Below are 20626 nucleotides of genomic sequence, written 5' to 3'. Positions count from 1 at the left end.
ACCATTAAGCAGCTGGGTTTCCTTTCTTGTTTTTTTCATACAAGGCCATTATTTTCTCCACATAAGTTTCTCTGATATCTTTCTTACCATTTTTCCGTTTGCATTATTTTTCATATATAACATTCTGCAGCCTGCTCACAGCTATTATGTAACTCTCCAGTGCTCTTTTGTTGATATTCTACTTCATTCATTTTGTATAATGCACTATTCCACAGTATATTTAATAGTTACAAAATTAGGACATGCCTAAATCAATCTTATCTTAATTCAGATTGTAGTACTTAACTCAAGAAATATTAATAAAATTTCTTTATCTTCTCCAAGAATTTATTCTTTTCATAGGTAATATTAAAAACAGGATGAGTTTTTTTAAGGCAAAGTAACTTTCTAGACCATTGTTAATCTTCGTAATTGCTTAAAGGCAGGGTAATTGATTATATGTTTTGTTCTAAGTTAAACATGGATTTCCGTTTCAACGAGGATCTTTGAAAAATTCTTTAATTTTATTTAACATATGAGGCAACCCATCAAAAATGCATACAGCAACCACTTATTGTTCCTCAGAGGGGAAATATTGTGATGAATATATTCCACTAAAGAAAAAAAGCAAAAGAACTGTAACTTCAGTGGTCATCTAGGTCAGTCAATATTCTTAACTATGACACATAGAACATTTATTAGATTGATTTTTATTTTTGTACCACAAAACTGTTGACTTGTTAAAAGATCTATGCCATTTATAATGTCTTTATGGAATCTTCCATGGTTAGTATTTTGAGAATTAAAAATAAAATCACACAATACCTTTTGTTTTGGAACAAAAATGCCATTTAAAGGACAAATTTGGTTTCATAATCACAGTTTTTGAAATTCAATAAACTAATCAATAAATATTTATATTTTACTACTTGTACATAGCACACACTGTTCCATACTCAGGAAATTAGAAAATTTATATAATACATAGGCCCTGTCCTCCAGGAATTAATAGTTTAGTGGAGAGATAAGCTACTATGCCAAGAGAAGAATATAAAATACCATAATTTAAGAACATTGCAGAGGGAGGTAATTGCAATCAGAAAAGATTCTATTTAGGAAGTGGTATTTGAGTTGACATTTAATGAATAGACAGAAATTCAATCGTCGTGCGGGTGTGGTAGGGAAGGAGAATATTCTATGCATAATTTCACAGAGGTTGATTCACCTCAACTAATATTTATTCACTTCTTACCATAGGCAAAACACTATCTTACACAATGGAGATATAAAACACAAAACGAATGAAAATAAATTAAAACAAACAAGCAAATAAAAACCCCTAACTCGGAGGAGCTTATATTTAACAAGGGTGATAGGATCACAGATTTGGAGTTTAAACGGACCTTGGAAATCATTGAGTCCAACCCTCTCCCTTTACAGATGATGAAAATAAGGCACATAGAAGTTAAGTGAATTGCCCAGGGGTCATATATGTTTCTTAGGATGGATATGAAGTCAGGTCTTCTTAACTCCAAAACCAGAACTATATCCAAAATGTTATCTATGGAGGAAGGGTTGGGTAAGAGACAAAAAAAAAAGTAAGCATTTTGGAAAGGTAACTTTAGAGGTAGTCTTCTATAGCTCACTTTTCTTTTACATATGAGAAAAACGGGGAAAATGCTGGTCTAATGTTAACAATTGCTTACATGGCAGAAATTTGAACCTGATCTTCTGTCTCCAAAATCAGTGCCATTTGCCATATTGGCATGAAAATGATGAAATTAATGCCTTGAATTTGTTACTTTAGCATTAGATAAAAAACAAAATTATTAAAGGCAAGAGAAATGCTAATAGGAAAGGAACATTTGTGACCAGTATTGCAAAAACAAAACAAAACAAAACAAAACCATGTTCATATCACAAAGTTATTGACACTCAGACCCTTGTGAAACTTGTCCACTTGCAAGTTACTGTTAAACTACATTACATGCAGAGGGATAGTCCATCAAAGTCCACAATGTACAGAAGATGACAATAATATATTGGCTAAGATAAATGAAGTTGTCCTCTTCACCCTTTAAGTATTAGCAGATGAAAAATCTACTGAGAAATATACTCACAAAGTCTTCTACCAGATCACATTTCTGTCACCCGAGTTTTCTACTGTGCTACCTCCAGATAAAAATCCTTCTCTGATAAATCCTTTACAAAGGCAAAGTTAATTATCTAGCTAATTATCCAATATTTCTAGTTTTCTTTATCTATGTATCAGTCAACCAAAAGAACTACTAGCTAGTGGATGATTCGTCCCTCTAACTCTTTCTCCCTCTTTTTTTTTAAAGGATGGCATTAGATATATTATACACATTAAGCATCTATTTATAGCCTGAAATGGTTGTGAATACTTGGTAATAATGAAGGTCACTTAGCAAGATTCGAAAGGAAATTACTGTGCAATTAAACATTATGTATGTGAAGTCTCTGCCAAATTCAGTTTAATTCTTAGATTTCCTCCTTAGGCCTTCTTCAGTACTCACCTGCCTAAATGATTTTCTACTCAACATTTAGAGGTGGAAAATACATTGCAATCTAAAGTCAATATTTATATGATGGGTTATTGCTACTTTATTGTGAGTCAAATCTTAAATTGTGTTGTTTTTTTTGCAAAGGAAACTTTTTTTTGGAGGTGATACTGTTTCAAGTTGGTCATTAGAGATAATGAAAACCCAGCTGTTGAGAAAGCCCCACAATGTGTTTGATTATTTTTTTTAAAAAAAGACTTTTCAAAGACTAGAGAGAAAATTAACTTTTTCCTTGAGACAGGCTATCCCACAATTTAAATTAACCCCATATAATCTCAGACTGTATTCCCTTTCAGAAAAGAAAAAGGAGTAGTATATGATCAAATTATTCCCAAGTCATTCTTCTACACAGTTCTAGTATATAGTTAAACAGAACTTTCATGCAATAAAATACCAGACTGGAAAACTGACAGGTCACATCTCTCCAAAGGTCAAAGTTAACAGATTTCTTTTTAAAGAGTAAAGAATATAGGAAAGATGCCTTCAATATTAAAAATTACAATTGTAAGACTGAAAACCAATTCTGAAGTCTTGTTCAAGGAAGAATTGTACAAAGCTTTGTAATTTTTCCCTTCCTTGTTATCCCAATTTGAATTTTTACCAGAGTATACAGATCTGAAAGTGTGATCCTGTAATCTTACCAGTAATTTTAATTTAAAAAAAATGTTTTGCTTTAATGGCTTCTTAAAGATTAGGGCAGAGATAGGGAATCTGTGATTTTGAGAACTTCTAGGTCTTTTGACTGAGTTCAAGTTTTACAGAGTAAATCCTTTTATTAAAGGGATTTATTCTGTGAAATTTGGATTCAGTCAAAGGACCATACTTGAGGACATAGAGGGTCACATGTGACCTCAAGGCCACAGGTTCCCTATCCCTGAGTTAGGATTTTAAGAAGTAACTTCATTTTCGCAGTCTATACCTTCAAATCTGCCTATTATTTTCTTCTAGTCTCTTAATATCAATATAAAATACAGACTAACCTAAAATGACCCAACCAACCTGAAGATCAATAGTGCTCATGTTACTATTAAATAATTCACAATTGTGAATTCAAACAAATGAGTAAAAACAACATGCTGACAGAAAGCCTCATTGAGACAAGCCAACAGCGGATACACTACAAAGAAACTATCAATCAAGAGTATGTGAGCATGCAATAAGTGAAACAATTCATAATATTACTCAAGAAATCATTATTATCTCTCAGCTAGGTCTAATTCAGTTTCTATCTTTAATCTAAAGAGTAACTCAAAGCTGTTTCACACATATGTGCTCATTCTAATATAAGTTCACTTTAGTTCCACAGACGGCAATCCTAACCAATTTAACCATCAAAGGTTAAAAACAATATTATGAACACTTCCACATTGTCCTTCACTATGATTTCATCAGATTACAAAATACTCAAAGCATCAAAACCTTTTTTTCCCCCCTGGAAGCAGCTTGAATAAAACCATCATATAATCCCTGAACCATTTCCATCCATAGCCAGTTATACAGGTTGTAATAGATTTGTTTTAAAAGTTATTTATTTGATCTTACCTCTATCACTGAAGTCATCCACTAGAATGATTTCTGCTATCAGACTATCTGGAGTTCTGTTTATTATACTGTGTATAGTGCGCAGAAGAGAAGTCCAACCTTCATTATGAAAAGGAATAATGATGCTTGTGTTTGGCAGCTTCTCCAGGTACATCTTGTGTTTACAGCTAGAGATGACACAAAAAGAAAGTCATATTTAAAGCAATGTAAGCAAATTAACCAGTATAATCAAACATTTTGTTAACCGACTGTATCTTCATACAGCTGCAATGAACATTTTAGTACATGTTGTTCCAAGATGAAATTTAATATGCCATTCACATGCACTTTTCCTTTTAAAAATTCAACAATTAGTGCTTTTTCTCATTAGGTAAATTTGTTGATGATTATTATGTAATACATAACTATATAATTATGCTACAGTATATAATATATAACATTACATGTAATCTACAACATAGATTATTATATTGTATAATTATATTGCATATTACATTTGCTATTGATAAAATCAAAATTTACTTTTAAATAATCATTATTCCAGCTAATATTAGTATCCTCTTTTACATTAGTACCAAATGTAAGCTTAAAAAGTCTACAATTAGTAGTGTATACTTGAAGATTATCAGTGAATTATGCATTTATTGCTATTAGTGTTTAAAGACTTTAAAGACAAATCTTCTACGTTTTTTTCTTTAATTCACATTCTTTTTGAGATATAATTTGGTTGCAAATCACAGAATACCATGATCTTTGAGGAATCAAAATGATGAGTCATTCATAAGTTGAGAGAAAACAATTGAAACACTGGCAATACCTGTAACAATCTACAGGCATGAGCTGATATAAGAAGATATTTTATAAAAGATACTTGGTCAGAAAAGGAGATGGGGCAGAGCATCTAATAACAATGAGATATAGGAGATAAATAGGATATATCCTACTCTGGTGCCTATGCATGGACCGAAAGATCTAAAGAAAAGTTCTTAGAATTTTAGGTGGCTAGTCTATGGACAGGAGACACCCAGGATAAGAAATCACAGTTACATTATGATCGTCACAATAGGAGAGAGTGGCCACATAGATGAGACCACAAATCCATTGAAATATTGAAAACTGTAATTTAAGGAACTTTCATGAAAGTCCTGCTATTTTAACTCATTATGACATGTAGGCATAGGTCATTAGAGAACACAAATTTTGTCAAGTCTTACCTAACTGGAATTATTTTTAGTGTGGATCTAAAAAGATATATTTCTATCCACCATGGACTGACCAACTATGTTTAGAGGAGATCACCTGTAGAAAGTTAGTCACTAGGAAATTATGATCATTATTATTACTTGGCAACAGCTACTCATGATGATGACGTACTAACATGATATGGGCTATGCTCTGTATTAGTGGAGAGAGTATTCAAGCCATTTAAATAGCCAATTTTTGAAACACTATATAAAATATATACATATATATGATGTCTCAAAAATCTTAACATAAGCTATTAAAGTTCAAACCTACATAAAGAAATGCTGCATCATTTATAATAAAATAGTATGTAAAAGCAATTGGTTTAACATAATTAATTATATATATTATATGCATATATATGTATATACACACATATACCTCATTCATGTTTTTAGAGAAGAAGCTAAGGGAGTCACAGAAAGAAACAGACAGCCAAAGTATACTAGTGGGGGACCTTAATCTCTCTCTCTAATAATTAAGTAAATCTGACCAAAAAAATAAACAAGAAAGAAGTAAAGGTGGTGAATAGAATTTTTAAAAAGTTAGATAGGGTAGACTTCTGAAGAAAGTTGAATGGGAATAGAAAATACCTTTTTCTTGGTGGTACATGGCAGCTACACAAAAATTGACCATGTACTAGGGCATAGAAACCTCACAATCCAATGCAGAAAGGTAAAAAAATTTAATGCAGCCTTTTTAGACCATGATGAAATAAAAATTACATGTAATAAAGAACCATAGAAAGAAAGATTAAAATTTAATTGGAAACTAAATAATTTAATCCCAGTGAATAAGTGAATCAAAGAAATAATAACTTTGATTCAATAGAATGACAATAATGACTCAACATACCAAAATAGGATGCAGTGAACATGGTTCTTAGGGGAAGTTTTATATTTTTCAATGCTTATATAAATAAAAAAAAAAAGATAAAGAGTAAATCAATGAATTGGGCATGCACATACAAAAGCTAGGGAAAAAAAACAAATTTAAAATTCCCAACTAAATACTAAATTAGAAATCCTGAATATCAAAGGAGTAATTAATCCAACTGAAATTAAGAAAACTATTGAACTAGTAAATAAAGCTAAGAGTTGGTTTTATGGAAAAAAAACAGTAAAATAAATATTTGGTTCAGTATCAAAAATGAAAAAGGTGAAGAAACCAGCAATGAAGCAGAATTTTAAAAAGTAATAATTAGGACTGTTTTAGTCAGCTATATGCCAATAAATTTCACAATCTTGGTGAAATGGGTGAATATTTACAAAAAATATAAATTTCCCAGATTAACAGAAGAGTAAATAAAACACAAAAAAATCCTATTTCAGAAAAAAAAATAAGAAATTGAACAAGTCATTATTGAACTCCCTACTAAAAATGCTTGAGGGCCACATGAATTTTCAATTCTATCAGACATTTAAAGAACAAATAATTCCATTACTATATAAACTATTTGGGAAAATAAGCAAAGAATGGGTCCTATCAAATTCTTTTACAATAGCACTTGAATATAGTGCTATTACCTAAACCAGGAAGAGCCAAAACAGAGAAAGAAAATTATAGACCAATTTCCTTAATGCATATAGATGCAAAAAAATAAATAAAATATTAGCAAAGAGATTACAGCAACTTTTCACATGGATAATACAACATGAAAATTTATACCAGAAATGCAGCATTGGTTCAATATTAGGAAAATTGTCAGGACAACAGAACGTATCAACAACAAAACTAACATGAACTACATGTTTATCTCAATGGATGCCAAAAAACGTTTTTGACAAAATTCAGCACAATTCCTCTTAAAAAATATTAGGGAGCATAGAAATAGATGGAGTCTTTTTTAAAATGACAAATAACATCTACCTAAAAGCATCAGAGAACATCATTTGCATTGGAGATAAGCTAGAAGCATTTGCAATAAGATCAGGGATGAAACAAAGGTATCCATTATCACCACTGTTATTTAATATGGTACTAGAAATGTCAGCTTTAACAATAAGAGAAGAAAAATAGTTTGAAGCAATTAGAATAGGCAAAGAATAAATTAAGTTATCATTCTTTGCAGATGATATGATGACATACTTAGAGATTCCTAGGGAATGAAGTAGAACTTAGCTTGAAATAATAAATAACTTTAGCAAAATTGCAGGATATAAAATAAGTCCACATAAATAATGACATTTCCATATATTACAAACAAAGCCCAGCAACAAGAGATAAAAGCAGAAATTTAATTTATTGTTACTGTAGACATTATAAAATATTTGGGAATCTACCTGTCAAAACAAACCCAGGAACTATATGAACACTATTACAAAACACTTTTCACATAAATAAAGTTGGATCTAAATAGTTGGAAAAGATTCAGTTGCTCATGGTTAGACTGAGCTAATAACAACCTAAATTAATTTATTTCTTCAATAACATACCAAACTACCAAAATTATTTTACAGAGCTAGAAAAAAATAATATCAAAACTCTTCTGGAAAAACAAAAGGTCCAGAATATCAAGGGAATTAATGCAAAGAAATTCAAGTGGTGGTGACCTAGCAGCTCCAGATCTAAAATTGTATTATAAAGCTACTTGGTATTGGCTAAGAAATAGAGTAGTGGATTAGTGAAATAGGTTAGATAAAGGACCAGTCATCCAAGCTACTTGGTATTGGCTAAGAAACAGAGTAGTGGATTAGTGAAATAGGTTAGGTACATAAGACACAGTTGTTAATGACTATAGTAATCTAGTATTTGATAAACCCTAAGACTCCAGTTTCTGGAATAAGCACCATCTGACAAAAACTGCTGGGAAAACTGGAAAAGAGTACTGCAGAAACTAGGAGTAGACCAAAATCTTACACTGAATACCAAAATAAACTCAAAATGGGTACACAATTTAGATACAAAGGTTGATAGTATAAGCCAGCGGGAGAGCAGGGAACAGTTTACCTGTCAGATTTATGGAGAATGGAAGCACTTCTGACCAAATAAGAGATAGAGAGCATCATGAAATGCAAAATGGATAATTTTGATTACATTCAATCAAAAAGTTTTTGCACAAATAAAGCCAATGCTACCAAGATTAGGAGGAAAGTAGAAATCTAGGAAAGATGTTTTGCAACCAAGGTTTTTGATAAAGGTCTCATTTCTAAATTATATAGAGAACTAGGTCAATTTTATAAAAATACAAGTAATTCCTGAATTGATGAATAGTCAAAGATATGAACAGGCAGTTTTCAAATGAAGAAATTAAAGCTATCCATAGTCCTGAAAAATGCTCTAAATCACTACTCATTAGAAAAAATGCAAATTAAAATAGCTCTGAGGTATCACATCACACCTATCAGATTGGCTAACATGACAAAACTGGAAAATGATAAATGTTGGAGACGATTAGAATACTAAAAGACTTTATAAGCTTCACATATGTGTAGTATGAGCACTTTCATCAAGAAGAGGAAAGGACTCAGTATGAGGAATGCCAATCAGTATGAGGAATGCCAATAATCACTAAAAAGTGAAATTGACTGCATCTTACCGAGAAGGAAATAACATTTTACCACTAGGAAGCCATTTCTTTATCATTTGTTTGTTTGCAATCCAAGCACTGACGTATAAGAATAAAATATAGATCAATACCAAACTGAAAAAGTAAAAATAAGTTTAAAAAGATATGTGGCAAATTATAGCCATTTCAACCTGGCTTATTCAAATAAACAATTAATCCTAAAACTTGAATATCAATAAAGGGAAAGACATAAGAACAGATTATCCATTATATCTTATGGGCATTCACACTTACACTTACACACACACACACACACACACACACACACACACATCCACACCCTCAGCCTGAGATTTTCTCAAACAATCATGATGTAATAGAACAGAATACTGATGGTATAACGCACAACTCGCAGCCTAGAAGGCTGTTTAAAACCCTCGGGTCACTTACAGCATGCTAGAGGATTTCAGGCCAACAAAAACATCCTTTGTAGGTAGAGAAAGTCCTTTGTCATGTCACAAGCAGCAAGTTGTGCAAATATAAAATCATGTGACTTTTAAAGCTCTTTATAAACTGGCTCCTTCTTACCTTCTTGGGTTTCTTAAACCTTATTGTCCTCCACACATTGGGATTCCAGTGACAGTAGTATTTTTATTGTTGTTACAGAAAAAATTCCATCTAATGATTTCATTTTGCTGTGGCTGTCTCCCATTTCTGCAACTGTCTTCTTCCTAAACATTTTGGTCTTTCAGTTTTTATAGGTTTGTTCAAATCTCGGGTAAAATTTAATCATCCGCAAGCAGCCTTTCCCAGTCCTCCTTAACTGTAGCATCTCCTCTCAGATATTACCCCAAGTTGTTTTTACATAGTCATTGGCATTTTATCTCTCATATTGAACTATTTGTTCCTGGAGAACAGGGACCTTTGTATGCCTTGCCTAGTTACTTGACTTCTAAGGCTTAATAGCATGTCATCTACAAATGGAAGAATTTGTAGGATTTTGTCTACTATAATAGCAATGATGATAGTGATTAAAACCTAATAACTATAGAGCTGTTTCTGATTTGCCAAATACATCATCTCATTTGATTCTCACAATAACCCTATGAAGCAGGCATTATTATTATCCTCGTTTTTACAGAGGAGGAAAGATTGATTCCCCCTTCTACTTACACTGTTCTGGACAGCCTGCTTTGAATACTTCTTTGTGAGCATATAATAATATATGCTTACAACACTACTTTCTATAGTTAGCATTTATATTTGCAGTACACATTACATATGCTATTTGATACAATTCTTTGAGGTATTATTATTTCTATTTTATAGATGAGAAAACTGAGGTTGAAAGGAGTTATCTGGCATAATTAATAATATTCTGAACTGTGACTCCAAAACCCTTGAGCTCAAATCCTGCCTCAGACACATACTAGCTTACAGGGAAGTCACTTTACCTAGTGTCATAAAATTAGGTCATTGATTTGAAGCTCAGAGGAACCAGAAGGATCCAACTCCTTTACTTTAAATATGAGGAAGTGAAGGTATATAGGGATTGGTTCCTCTTTGCTTTTTTTTTTTTTTTTTTTTTTGTCTTTTTTTGACAAGAAGCATTTTTAGCACTATGTTAAGTAATAGTGAGAAAAATGGGCTTTCTTGCCTCTGGTCTTTTTTGCATATAATATTTGTTTTTAGATTTAGGTATACTGTTTTCTATATTGAGAAATGTTAATTTATTCCAATGTAGTCCAGACTTTTTAATGACAATGACTACTTAATTTCCTCAAAGCCTTTTTGATCATATGATATAATCATAAGATTTTTATTTTTCACCTTAATTAACATGATGATATTTATAGTCTTCATTATGTAGGACACTATTAGTGCAATAAACTTAATCTGGTCATAGTATATAATCTATTATGCTATTATAATTGCTAATGTTTTAGATAACATTTTTATCTTAAATGATCATCACAAATATTAATCTGTAGTTTTCTATCTCTGATTTATTAGCTCCTTGATTTAGGTGTTGATTAAATATTTGTATCAGAGAGAGAGAGATTCCTTGCAAAGAGTTTGTTTAATATTAAAATTGTTCTTTGAATGCATGATAGAATTCACTTGGATACCCATCTGGTCCTGGAGTGTTTTTTTTCCACCTTCTTTTCTTTGTGTTATTTTATGACTTGTTTAATTTTGTTTTAGGTTGCATTATTCAAAAGATATTTTTTGGCAATTTGGATACTATATATTTTTATAAGTATCCATCAATTTCCTCAAAGTTATCTATTTTGTTAGCACATAATTGGACAAAATAGTTTTGATAATTTTTTTTTCCTCTTCAATCATTAAGAGTTCTTTCTTACAATCTGGCTTTACTCTCCATTTAAAATCCAATTAGATAATTGTTTATTAATTTATTAATCTTCAAAAAATAGCTCCTACATTTATTTGTGAATAGTTTTTATTTTAATCTTATGAAAATATTGATTAATTTTACAATTTCAACATTGTTGCTTAGTTGGGAAATTTTTCTTTGTTGTTATTCAAGATTTTTGTTATCCAATTCAATGATGTGCCCATTCTTTATTTTGTTGATTAAATCATTTCATGATATAAATTAACTTCTAAGAATGATTTTGCCTGTATCTCATATGCTTTGATATGTTTTCTCACAATTTTCATTTTCTTTGATGGAATTTTCTACTATTCTTATATTCTTTGACCAGTTCTTTAGACTTATTTTATTTAGTCTTTATTTCCTTTTAAATTATTTCTTTAAGGACTCTTTATTTTTCTTTTTATTGCTCTGTGATCATTGATATATTAAATATTTCTGTTGTCATCATTTTTGGTGATACCTTTATTCCAACATACATATTAGATTTTCATAAAGCCCTCATATGATAAAGAAGTACATACAATTCCTTTATTGCATTCACTAATCACAAAATATCTATCATTTTTAATTATTCTGAACTTCTGATGTTTTTTATTTTTTAAATATTTAAATATATTTAAATCAGAAAGATTTGAGTGCATCTCCTGAATTTTCCTCTAGTTTAATTAACTTTTCCCTTTTCCAGATACTATGCTATTTCAACATATATGAAATATTTTATACACATAGATACTTACATGCATGTATGTATGTATGCATTGATATATAGAATCTAAGGGGACTTAAATAAAGTGTAATTTTCATTCTGATCCCTTCTTTTTATGTCTATGTTCATTGTAGCCTTATCTGAAACATGGATTCTATCTTTGCTTTCTTTGAGCTCAGCGATAACATACCAGATATTTCTTCAGCACTAATTTAAACTCTATTTGACTGTTTATGCTTGGTGTGTGTCTTGTAAACAACATATGTTGGGATTGTGTTAAAATTCATTCTACTTTCCTCTTTCAGATTATGAGTAAGCTCAGCCCATTCGTGTTCGTAGTTATTGCTAAATGTGCATTTGCTTCTACCACCCTTTTCACCCCCACTGAGTACTGTGATTTTATTGATAGTTCACTCCCTGAAACTCTATACTTTTTCCTTTACTACAGGTTCCATTTGGGGCAAGGATTGTGAATGGTGCATGGAATTTCAAGTTAGTGATATGCCCTTCCTTCCCCACAGTGGTAGAATTCTTCTTTTGGCTTTTGATGCAGATCCATAGTTTTCCATTTTCAATTTCCACATTCTATCAATAAACCATCATATCTGGCAGGTTTCTTTAGGAAACAGATCAGATGCACAACATATATATTGGGAGTAGCAGGACAGAAGGCCATGTCTATGAGATTCTCATTCAGTTTAGGGCTAACCTTTCCTCTAGCACTAAGGGCACCAGTGGAAGCAAAGATGATGTTTTGGGGAGTGCCATGCCCATCACAATACAACTTGAAAGATGGGCTATCCACTGGGGAGCAGTAATGACATAGACCATGATCATGGATCTTTCCACAATGTTAAGGCTATTATTAATGACTTTGACCGAGGTAGGGGTAGAAGCACTTGGTGGTATAGGAGGCATTACTGACACTCTTAAGGGAATTAAATTTCTTACAGTTTTGTTACCATAACAAATATAGGCTTAGAAGTAATATGCATTTAACTTGACCCTTCAAATGAGTCCTAGCCTTTTTCATGGTGATAAAAATACCAATGGACTCATCTACATACTCATTTCCAATATCTCTCCATTTAATATTGATGGAATCATGCTCATGAAACATAGTAATGGCTTTTCCATTATCACCACCTTTCAATCCTTAGCCTTGATAGTTATAGGTAGAATCATATTAGAACATGTAAATCATATAATTGATATCAAAGTGGGATCACTGATGGATATAATGTCTTCTCTTTATTAGATGAATGGAATTCTTGTCACCAGGTGCCCAATATGGCCAAATCCATTGACTCTGAATGTCACCATCTTGCCTCAAGGAAATAGCTACAGCAACAAGTCCTGACATCTGGCTTTGGTCCACTTTCTACTTTTGTTTGTTTGGTTTTTTAAATAATTAATTAAGTTTTAATTTTGATATATGTGGGTTCATTTTATATCTTGCAACTTTGCTCAAATTGTTAACTATTTCAAGTAGTTCTTTAGTTGAATCTGTAGGATTCTCTAAATATGCTATCATATCATTGACTAAGAGTGATAGCTTTGTTTCTTCTAATTCCTTCACTTTCTTTTCCCCTTTCTTATTGCAAATCTTATTATTATATTATATATCATAATCTTATTGCTAATACTAACATTTCTAGTGCAATATAGAATAATAGTGGTGATAATGCACATCCTTGTTTCACTTTTGATCTTATTGAAAATGCTTCAAGCTTATAATGATTCCTGATGGTTTTTAGACAGAAGCCAGTTAGCTTAAGAAAAACTCTATTGTTTCCTATGCTCTCTAGTGTTTTTTTTTTTTAATTGGAATGGGTGCTGCTGTACGTTGTCAAAAGATTTTTCTGTATTTTTTGAAATAATCACATGACTTCTGTTAATTTTGTTATTTATATGTTCAATTATGGTGATAGTTTTCCTGATATTGAACCAGTCTTGCATTCCTGGTATAAATTCCACCCTAGTCATACTGCCCTACTCATAAGTTGCTGTGATTTCTTTGCCATTGTTTTATTTTTTTAAAAAAAAATTGAATCCATATTCATTAAGTAAATTGGGCAATAATTTTGTTTCTCTCTTTTGCATTTTCCTGGTTTAGGTATCAGCAGTACATTTGCATAATAAAAGGATTTTGATAGGACTCTGCCTATTTTTCCAAATAGTATATATAATATTGTAATTAATTGTTAATTAAATGTTTGGGATAATTCACTTGCAAAGCCATCTGTCCCTGAAGATTTTTTCTTAAGGAGTTCATTGATGGCTTGTTCAATTTCATTTTCTGAAAAAGGGTTAAGTATTTTATTTCCTCTTCTATTAATCTGGGTAACATATATTTCTGTAAATATTCATTTCACTTAGATCATAAGATTTATTGGCAAAAATTGGGCAAAATAGATTGAAATCATTGTCTCATTTTTGATACTGGTAATTTCATTTTCTTTTTTTTTTAATTAATTTTTAACATTTATTTTCACACAATTTTGGGTTACAAATTTTTTCCCCTTTTATCCCCTCCCCCCCCTCAAACCCGAGCTTTCTAATTGCCCCTGTGACCTATCGGCTCTCTCCTCTATCCTCCCTCCCTTCCCTTGTCTCCGTCTTCTTTTCTGTCCTGTAGGACCAGATAGCTTTCTTGACCCCTTAACCTGTATTTCTTGTTACCCAGTGGTAAGAACATTACATTTGGTCCTAACACTTTGAGTTCCAACCTCCTTAGCTCCCTCCCTCTCCACCCCTTCCCCTTGAAAGACAGGCAATTCAATATAGGCCATATCTGTTTAGTTTTGCAAATGATTTCCATACTAGTTGTGTTGTATAGGACTAACTATATTTCCCTCCATCCTATCCTGTCCCCCTTTACTTCTATTTTCTTATGGTCCTTTCCCTCCCCATGAGTGTCGACCTCATATTGCATTCTCCTCCCCATGCCCTCCCCTCCATCCTCCCCCCCACCCTGCTTGTGCCCCTGTCCCCCACTCTCCTGTATTATGAGATAGGTTTTCCTATCAAAATGAGTGTGCATTATATTCTTTCCTTTAGTGGAATGTGATGAGAGTAGACCTCATGTTTTTCTCTTGCCTCCCCTCTTTATCCCACCACTAATAAGTCTTTTGCTTGCCTCTTTTATGAGAGATAATTTGCCCCATATAACTTCTCCCTTTCTCCTCCCAATATTTCTCTCTCACTGCTTGATTTCATTTTTTTTTAATATATGATCCCATCCTCTTCAATTCACTCTGTGCACTCTGTCTCTATGTATGTGTGCGTGTGTGCATGTGTGTGTGTGTGTACTCCCACCCAGTGCCCAGATACTGAAATGTTTCAAGAGTTATAAATATTGTCTTTCCATGTAGGAATGTAAACAGTTCAATTTTAGTAAGTCCCTTATGATTTCTCTTTGCTGTTCGCCTTTTCATTGTTCTCTTCATTCTTGTGTTAGAAAGTCAAATTTTCTTTCCAGCTCTGGTCTTTTCATCAGGAAAATTTGAAAGTCTTCTATTTCATTGAAAGACCATTTTTTCTCCTGAAGTATTATACTCAGTTTTGCTGGGTAGGTGATTCTTGGCTTCAGTCCTAGTTCCTTTGACTTCTGGAATATCCTATTCCATTCCCTTCTATCCCTCAATGTAGAGGGTGCCAGATCTTGTGCTATCCTGATTGTATTTCCACAATACTTGAATTGTTTCTTTCTAGCTGCTTGCAATATTTTCTCTTTCAGCTGGGAATTCTGGAATTTGGCCACAATGCTCCTAGGAGTTTCTCTTTTTGGATCTCTTTCATGTGGTGTTCTGCGGATTCCTTGAATATTTATTTTGCCTTCTGGTTCTAGAATCTCAGGGCAGTTTTCCTTGATAATTTCATGGAAGATGATGTCTAGGCTCTTCTTTTGATCATGGTTTTCAGGTAGTCCCAGAATTTTTACATTGTCTCTCCTGATTCTATTTTCCAGGTCAGTTGTTTTTCCAATAAGATATTTCACATTATCTTCCATTTTTCGAATCTGCGCAGTACGTTCTGAGATATCTGTCTTTCTCCAAAAGTCCTTAGCGTCCATCCGTACCATTCCAGTTTTGAAAGATCTATTTTCTTCAGTGAGCTTTTGAATCTCCTTTTCCATTAGGTTAATTCTGCTTTTGAAAGCATTCTTCTCCTCATTGGCCCCTTGCACCTCCCTTGCCAGCTGAGTTAGGCTAGTTCTCAAGGTGCCAATTTCTTCAAGATTTTTTTGGTTCTTCTTTAGCAGGGAGCTGATCTGCTTTTCATGCTTCTCCCTCATCCCTCTCATTTCCCTTCCCAGGCTTTCCTCCACCTCTCTAACTTGATTTTCAAAATTCCTCTTGAGCTCTTCCGTGGCCCGAGCCCATTGGGTGGGCTGGGACACAGAATCCTCGATTTCTGTGTCTTTGCCTGATGGCAAGCATTGTTCCTCCCCATCAGAAAGGAAGGGAGGAAGTGTCTTTTCTCCGGTAAAGTACCCTTCAATAGTTTTATTTCTTTTCCCTTTTCTTGGCATTTTCTCCAACCAGTGGCCTGACCTCTGAATGTTCTCCTCACACCCAGCTCGCCTCCTGGTCCTCCCAGCCAGCGTTTGGGCACTGAGATTCAAATGCTGCTTCCTGCCTTAGGATTTTTGGCGGGGGCAGGGCTGCTATTCAGTGTGAGAATTAAGTTCAGGTGGTCAGGGGCATGGCCGCCTCTCAGGCACAGTTCCCTCTGGGGGTTTATGCACAGACCTTCCACAATGGATCCAGGCTCCTGCCCGTTTGGAGAGCCCCTGTCTGCAGCCGCCTCTCAGCCCCCACCTCCCGGGGGGGCCCGAGCCATGGGGGCACCTCACTCCCCTCTCTACCCGCCAAAGAGATTCTCTCACCCACCTCCGTCAGTCACCTGTTGGTGGGGGGGCCCGTGCCGCCGCTGGAGATCCCGCCTCTGGAGCCCTCTCAGATCTGTGCCTCTCGGATCTGCGGTGGCCACTGCCGCCGCTGCCGCAGGTCCGGGCTGGGCTCCGCGTCTGCAGCGCGACGGACCTTTTGCGAGAGGTTTGCAGGTCCCTCTGTGGGTGGGGAGACCCACGTGGCTGCTGGAGATCCCGTCCCCGTAGTCCTCTCGGATCTCCTCCCCTCAGTGTCGCGGCCGCGGCAGGGCCGCACTCCGCTCCCCGTCCCGGCGTCCAGTCCGCGGCACGAAGGACCCCCGCGAGAGGTCCGCAGGTCTCTCCGGAGCAGAAATCTCCCTCACTCCAATACTCCATGGTCTCTGGGTGCAGAATTCGCCCTGGCTTTGTCCCCTCTAGCCGTTCTGTGGTTTGTGTGTTCAGAGCTATGTGTATGTGCGTCTTTCTACTTCGCCATCTTGGCTCCGCCCTAATTTCATTTTCTTTAAAAAAAACAAATCAATCAAATATTTATCTATTTTATTGTTTTTTTTAAACCAGCTCTTAATTTTATTTATCACTTCAATAGTTTTCTTACTTTCAGTTCTATTAATCTCTACTTTGATTTTCAGAATTTCTCATTTGGTATTTAATTTATATAAATTTATATTATATTTAATATATTATATAACACAATTATTAATTATGTAATATAATACATATTTAATATATAAATTTAATTTATATAAATTTGTGATATATAATTTAATTATACTTTTTCTAGCTTCTTTAGTTTTGTGCCCAATTCATCTCTCTCCTCTTTCTCTATTTTATTCGTGTAAGAAATTAGAGATATAAAACTTCCCCTAAGAACTACTCTGGCTGCATGTCTAAGTTCTGTAATGTCTCATTATCATCATTCTCCTGGATGAAGTTGTTGACTGTTGCTATGATTTGTTGTTTGACTCACTCAGTCTTTGGTTTCCAATTAATTTTTAGTCTAACTAAACTTAGTTTAGTCTAACTAACAAACTTTTCTTTATTACATGTGACTTTAATTCATAATTGCCTTTTTGCATTGGGTTGTGAGGTTTTTATGCCTAACTATGTGGCTTCTTAAACTTTTCCCACCTACAACCTCTTTTTGCCTGCTAATTTTTTATACAACCCTGGTTATATAGGTACGTAGAATAGGTATGCAAATCAAACATGTACTGACAATAAATCATAAAGATATCTATTTTAAATAATTCTTTTGAGTATGTGTCATTTTACCATTTATTAAAAATGGAGGCTAATTTGTATACTAATGAGACGAATTTGTGTGTTTTTTATACATAAAGAATTAAATGTGGGCAGAATATTTAATACTACAGGATGTAGAGCACCTTCAACATTTTTCAGAATTCAGTGATATTTTTATTTTATAATTGTCAACCCTGAGAACACTGCTATGTATAAATATATAGTACAAAAAGGCAGAAAAATGTGTAGGGTCATTTTAGAAATTGCTGAAAATTCTATCCTAAACCCAAGCCAAAATTCACTTAATGATTTTGTATGTGTATCAAAATCACTGCAATTAATAATATATAATAGTCTCAAATCTGAACTGAGATGAGCAGTTTTTGTTGGCATCATGTGTTGTGACAGCATGCACAGTGAAAAGTATGCATGTCATGTATTCAGAACTAAGGTTTCAGTGAAGTTGTGCTATACAACATGCACAAGGGCTGCCAGAAACACATCAGATTCATTGCACATTTTATTTTTCAATTAATTTTTGGTCATTATATGTTCAGAAACCTTTTACTGATGCCTCATTTTTAGTATGCAAATTGAGTTATGTGACCCTATATGGGGTTGAGACCCACAGTTTAAGAAGCACTGTCTTAATGCATGACCAATTTTTGTGCAGGTGCCATGTACTACTGAGAAAAGGGATATTCCTTTTTATTCACATTCAGTACTCTCCAGAAGTCTACTGTACCTAACTAACTCCTCTTCTCTGAACTAGATACATCCAACCACAAAATAAAAAAGGAAAAAAGTTATGCGTTCAAAGGTCTCCTCACAATTTACTCTTTGAGCTTATTTGAAATCAAGCTAGTTTCCATTTGATTTAGACTCTAATGAAAATAATTTAATGTAAAGAATAGACTTTATTCAGTAGGAAAGAGAGAGCCACTCAAAATTTTTTAGAAAAAGAGTGTCATATACAGCTTTCTGCAAAAGGAAAATTAGCCTGGTAGTGGTATGAATATTGGAATGGGAATTGCATGGAGACAGACAGAGAAGTTAGAGTGTTCCTCCTCTTCTGTAGTAGGACTAGAAAGGAAGGAGATATAATCATAATTTTGTAGAAAGATAAGCAAGTAAAAAGTGAAGAATTTAAGTAGAACATATGTAAAAAAGGCCTTAAAGTATTCCACACTATGGATATTTTGTCTTACCCATAGCAGGAAAATGAAAGTTGAGTCACTGTGAAATCATTCAAAGTGATAATGTATTCCATCCTAGGACTTTCACTTTGGGCAATGTGGTCATGATTAAGCATTGATTTTAGTCATCAGCACATTACAATAGGAAGTAAATCCAATTAAAAACAAAATTACATATGCTATTGGCATTTTTATCCTTTATGGTAGAAATTTATTTTACTGTACCATTTAAAGTACTGCAATCTTACAGCACTTTGGAGATAGGTTTTCTCCCCTAATATTGAGGGTGAAGATACAAATGCTGATTTTGTTCTATAATGATCAAAGCTCAATGTAATCCTATTTCAGAAGTTCAGCAATTACTACATACCTTTAGTTATGTTATATGCTACAAAGAGTCTGAGTCAAGATAGCTCAGTGAGCAAGAACAAAATAATGTGTTCTCTTGTGGATAAGGGACCAGACATCCCCACAAGCTGCCAACCATCATTCACAGATCAGACAAGCCAGTCTAGCTGAAACAGAAAAGCACCTGAAGGAGAAACAGCAGAAAGCTTTTACCAGGTAAGTCAAACCACCATAGCCTTGATCATCAACTCCTCTCAGATCATGTTACAGACAACCCAGGTACCAGATCCCAAAAGGCTTAGGAATAGCAATGCTCCTAGCCCAGTGCTCTTAAACATCATTCTTGGAAGGAACCTCTGTGGATATTTTTTTCTATCAATTACCACTGCAGGCTTTATATAAAAAGCTGCTAAATACCCAGGAAAGAAAACTCATGCTACCAAAATCTTGGTGATTTGGAATGATTGATTCAACATCACAAAGTGATATGAGTAGATACTGATATCAGTAGAAATGACACTAGAGAGACATATTGTTTGTAATTGTACCCTAAGGACCACGGAACCATTTCATCTGACTTGTAGCTGAAACCTTTCATATTTACTGTCTCTCATATTAGAATTATGAGTTCCTTGAAAGCAGGGACTACTGTCATACTTTTCTAGTTGTACCTCTAGGGTGCAATATAGAGATTTATATGTACTAAATGCTTCATTTTTCTTTGTATTCATTCACTCCATTCAATGTTATGACCAATCTTTCTGTTTCAGTTTCTTCTTCAGCTCACTGAGCAAAACTGAGTTAAGTATAGTCCCTGATCAGAGAATTGACCAAAAGAAATGCATTCATCTAATGAGTTACAAAGACAACTGGGCAAGAGAAAGTGAATAAGTTTGTACTAGTTCATTAGTAATGCAGAAAAATCACTGCAGAGCATATGTTTTATAAAGAAAACATTTGATCAATCAGTCTTCAGCATG

The 20626-nt window shown here is 33.8% G+C and overlaps 1 protein-coding gene across 1 annotated transcript in view; it reads right to left on the bottom strand.

The window, feature by feature from the left end:
* Positions 1-977: 977 nt before the first annotated feature.
* Positions 978-20626, bottom strand: part of LOC140514564 (polypeptide N-acetylgalactosaminyltransferase-like 6) — a 902815-nt gene continuing 883166 nt past the window's right edge. Inside the window, exon 5 of the mRNA XM_072625045.1 lies at positions 978-4270. Coding sequence (XP_072481146.1) covers positions 4090-4270 — 181 coding nt within the window. The 3' untranslated portion in view covers positions 978-4089. The remainder of the gene's footprint in view (positions 4271-20626) is intronic.

The sequence above is a fragment of the Notamacropus eugenii genome, chromosome 7 (genome assembly GCF_028372415.1).
Source record: "Notamacropus eugenii isolate mMacEug1 chromosome 7, mMacEug1.pri_v2, whole genome shotgun sequence".
In the NCBI taxonomy this organism is placed as follows: domain Eukaryota; kingdom Metazoa; phylum Chordata; class Mammalia; order Diprotodontia; family Macropodidae; genus Notamacropus; species Notamacropus eugenii.
Note: the sequence above shows the minus strand (reverse complement) of the source record. Positions and strands in the feature narration are given on the sequence as shown.